Source organism: Ornithodoros turicata, chromosome 1 (assembly GCF_037126465.1).
Source record: "Ornithodoros turicata isolate Travis chromosome 1, ASM3712646v1, whole genome shotgun sequence".
Lineage (NCBI taxonomy): Eukaryota > Metazoa > Arthropoda > Arachnida > Ixodida > Argasidae > Ornithodoros > Ornithodoros turicata.
This window is the reverse complement of record NC_088201.1, coordinates 160,868,460-160,872,915: the sequence shown is the minus strand read 5'-3', so window position 1 is coordinate 160,872,915 and position 4,456 is coordinate 160,868,460. Positions and strand designations below refer to the sequence as shown.

The 4,456-nt window shown below is 47.1% G+C and overlaps 1 protein-coding gene across 1 annotated transcript; it reads right to left on the bottom strand.

The window, feature by feature from the left end:
• Positions 1 to 216: 216 nt before the first annotated feature.
• On the bottom strand, positions 217 to 1,546 carry LOC135388389 (putative nuclease HARBI1). Its single transcript, XM_064617947.1, has 4 exons — positions 1,111 to 1,546; positions 909 to 1,021; positions 692 to 830; positions 217 to 632 (listed from the first exon to the last, which is right to left on the bottom strand). Exons 1-4 carry the CDS (start codon positions 1,544 to 1,546, stop codon positions 217 to 219), a joined length of 1,104 nt encoding a protein of 367 aa, XP_064474017.1.
• Between the last annotated feature and the right edge of the window lie 2,910 nt (positions 1,547 to 4,456).

Below are 4,456 nucleotides of genomic sequence, written 5' to 3'. Positions count from 1 at the left end.
GACAGCTTCGTTGACATGGTCCATTTGGCGACCGTCTAAGCAATTCCGATACAAAAAAACGAAACAATAGACGCTTAAATCACATGTCCACATGAAGAACCGCCACCATTGGGCAGTGGGTTCGAATCCTAGCACAGGCTGTACTGTCTGGGTTGTCGGGAAGAATTCCCACAGTTATAGCGTAACGGTTAAAAAGTTGCTTCACGGCGACGTAATTTAATGTCGCGACAGCTGCTCAATCACTCTTGCACGAACAGCTGCCCCGATGTCGTAGATCTCCCTGTCCGGGGGAGCATCCGCGTTAGGGCTGCTCGTCGCAGCCGGGGTATCTTCACCGCCGTCGTCGTCGTCACCCTCCCCTGCGTCCTCGGTAGGTGGTGCCCGTGCGTGCATGCATATGTTGTGGAGCACGGTGCATGCCACAACAATATTTGAGGCCCTGTGCGGAATGTAGTGGAGAGTCCTGTATCGCTGCAGGCAGCGAAACCTTGACTTCAGCAGTCCGATACATTTCTCCACTATGCCGCGCGCCGCTTTGTGGCGTCTGTTGTATCGGGCCTCCGGTGTGTTGGGGGGAGGGTCTCCAGGCAACGGCGTCAGCAACCACGGTTGCAGTGGATAGCCACTGTCACCTGAGGGAAATGTGTTATATCACCCGTTGTAGTTCTCAATTATACTGTGCGACCCTTACCTAGGAGGAAGCGGGGTTCGTCCGAGTGCCTCCGGGAGAGCTCGCATTTCAGCTCACTGTGCCTCCACACGTAGGCATCGTGTGCTCCGCCGGAAAACGAGCAATCCATCGACGTGATCCGCATCGACGCGTCACACACCTAGAACACATCGGCATATATTGGAGAGGCTGACAGATTTTTGGGGGATACGTATTCTATACGTAGTCTTTCACTTACGATCATGGCATTGATTGCGAAGTACTGCTTCCGGCAGAAGAAAGCACTCTTCTGGTACTGCCCGCTCCTCTCAGATGGGGCCAGGATACCAATGACCGATCCGTCGACGCAGCCTGCAAAAAAAATAAAAAATATTGCGATGTTTAATATTTTAAGTGGTTTCAGCTTCTTTTTCTCTGTGTCTGCCCACATGAACACTCACCAATCAAGCCGGGCAATCTCCATTTGGTCTTGAATGCCCGCATGACCTCACGGATCTCGTCGGGTTCGGTCGGGAATCGTATCCACAGGGGCGCCAGCTGTAGCAAAACGGCATTCGTCACCTTGAACAGCGCCTTGCTGATGGTGCTCTGCGTGACTGCCATGTGCCGGTCGCTAGCTACCGCCACTTGAAAACTGCCTGTGGCGTAGAACCGCAGGGCGATGAGAATCTGTCTCTCCACGGACAGCGCCGTCCGAGTCCTTCGTTTTGCACGGAGGGTGGACCGTAGCTGGTCGCATAGCCAGCGAACCACTGGCTTCGTAAGTCTATACATTCGCATAAACTCCTCATCTGTTGCCTCGAAGGCGTCAATATACGGGCGAAATGTTCTGCGGACGCTGTTGCGCCTCACCCACGCTGCGATTGGCACTTCCATTTCCCAATCCAAAAGAACAAAAAAACTCAACACAAATAGACACTCCAAGAAAAGTTCACTGCACACAGAAAAACAAACAAAAGAAATACGCACCGCACAAAATGAAGTACCAGAAACTCTGCACACACGCACATTAAATGAAAACCAAAAGATAAGAAAACCGACCAGCAAACGAGTTAGAACACTAGAAATGCAAGGAAAATCGCAAAACGAACCGCAGCTTAGAACGCCAAAGGAATGACAGATCGTTCTCTTTCGTCACGCGTACTTTCGATACCGATAGGGAAGAACAGAAGCCGTACCGTGTATTAGCCGCGGTTTATGCGCGTTTTTTTTTCTTTTTAGCTTGCACTCTGAATAAGTGATATCCATTTTAATTGATTTTACTGCTCAAGTCAGTCGCATTGTATTGATAAAATAAGGATGAAATAAGGATGATCTCGTTAGTGGGCCAAAACCTACGTGGAACGTGCAAGAGTTTACTATATTACTACATGCGCTATCTTAGTATGCCCCTTGTTTGTACTGAACATAATAGAATAAGCATAAATGCGAAGTCGTTCATGAGAATATTTTATTTCCAACTTTACAGTTTCAACAAAAAAATTGCAGAGGGTCCTTTATGTAGACATGCATGTGACAATTTCCAAAGGTGTTCACATACACAAAAGCAAATATGTACAAGATACACATTTATGTGCGCCATGTTTAATCCTAGTCTTCCCTGTTCCCACTTTACACCCTCAAAGACAGTGCTCCCTGTAGCTGCAACTTTTGTATTGGTTCAAGACGTTGAATGTCATGCCTAGCCAATGACATTTGCTCTGTGCAACCCTGTGGCACTAAACAAATGAGCACCAACTGCAATGGCAGAGAATGAGAAGTTATTTTCCAATTGCCACTCCTGACTTTTGTCAACAGTGACTGCCAATTCACTGGCATGTCAATGTCTAATATGTTCATTCCACAGTTTCAACACACGTCATAGCAAAAGGTCACTGGCGACTGCTCGTGCGCATGGAGTAGATCCTGCCCAGCAATGAATTGTGTTAGCCTCAAAGGAGCCGCACAAGTGAGGCTGTGAATCTGCAAATTTTATGGAAAATGAAAGTTGCAAAAAGTTGCAAAAAACCGGACTTAAGACATGCCCAGGCAAACAAACGTCTGAAAATTTTGGTACCTTTACTACGAACCGTAAGATTTGCACATTGGCTAATAACCAAGCTTACTAATAAAGCTATAGCTACTATATAAAGCTATAATAAAGCTCTCTCACACACAAAAAAGTGGCATTTGCGACCGGTAATCGGCGATCGTAATCGGCAACCGTAATCGGCAAAAACGCTTCGATATAATCTATTCTTATTCTGCTTATTCTATTTTCTACCAACGGCGCAGTGACACTAATCTCGCATTTAAACAACGTGTACAACATTTCGATACACCATACTCGATAACGTGTACAAACTCCCACGAATTTTCCACGTTCGTTGTGTATTGCACACAGGAAATGCTGTTCCCCCTAAATCACATACACAACCTACCTCTAGCAACCCTGTTGCACAATACACACCGCGAAAATTGTTTTGCCAGAACCGTAACCGCTTTCAAAAATGCAAAACCATATTAGCGATATTACAGTAGCGCCACACTCTACGCTTTGACTTTTACAACAACATTACACAGATGAGTTGTCCCTAGATTTTCCCTAGCCGGCAGACACGAGCTAACATCGCGTTAGGCCATACGTCATTTTGACGTAGGCAATGATGTATGGTATCAGTAAGTATGGTATGGTATGGTAATGGTATGGTATCAGTAAGGCAGCGTAGAGGTTGCGTTACTTTGATCAAGGACAGCGGTATGATCGACATAGGACACATACCTTGGGTTACGATTTTATATCTTGCTCGCCAATGTTTTCGCGACTCAACGGTGGCGTACACTGCATTTGCTTGGGATAATGATGGCCGATGTACGTTGTTGTTGGTTCGTACTTCACCACATAGCACCGAACATCCGACGTACTTCACCACACAACATCCCCGTTGAGCCGTATCTCCGATGTAACGTCGTGTGCAAACAAAGGGATGGTCTCAGTAGTCTACACAGAATTTCTTCCTCCGGGGGTGGTGCGGGGGTGGGGGGTGTTTTTACACGCTTTTGAGGAAGAATTGCGCAATGTCACAAGATTGTAGGGGGTGGCTCCCACATTTTGGGGGTATGAGGGTGTGTGTGTGTGTGTGCGTGTGTGCGTGGGTGGGTAGGTGGGGACGGATGTCCTCCCATTCGAAGAACTTAGCAAACACTGATTCTCAAGGGGAACTAAAATACACGTCGGATATGCGAGCTTAGCAATGGTCACTTCGATGGTCACTGTCGATGGCCCGAGCTCGCGAGGATGCGGCTGCATCATATGTTCCATGCACGCGACGATGCCCGCACATAGCGAATAGCTATCGTGTATTTGTCAAACGAGGAAATTAGAGGAATGTCCTCAAAAATTTAGGTGAATACTGCGACGGTGTTCACAAGATAAGAACTATAGCAATCGCTCTAATGGCCATTACGCTTGCACAAATTTTGTTCCCGCCTCTCGGTTTGTTCAAAATTGCAGCAAAATTTCATGCGCGAGCGCCACCATACCGTCAGCATATTCGTAATGCAATCCGCTCACGTTCACATATGTTCATCTCTTTAGCTCTTACAAGTTCGAGCAAATTGTCTCGTCGCAATTAAGTTGCATATTGCTACACTCTTACATATTCCCACAAATCTTTCCTTCGCATTGTGCTCTTCCGTTTCCGGCACCGGAATGCAAGGGTGGTCTCGTGAGCCGGTCGCCCAGTGCAACAATGCAACTGCGTGCTTAATTGCTTTAGCATTGGTTGCGTGCGCGCGAGGTATCTT

Excerpts from the sequence above, each read along its gene's own strand:
- LOC135388389 (XM_064617947.1), bottom strand. The coding sequence starts at position 1,546 with ATGGAAGTGCCAATCGCAGCGTGGGTGAGGCGCAACAGCGTCCGCAGA. Across the intron at positions 1,022-1,110 it reads GAGATTGCCCGGCTTGATTG|GCTGCGTCGACGGATCGGTC; the intron begins GTGAGTGTTCAT and ends TTTTTTTTGCAG. Across the intron at positions 633-691 it reads CGAACCCCGCTTCCTCCTAG|GTGACAGTGGCTATCCACTG; the intron begins GTAAGGGTCGCA and ends CATTTCCCTCAG.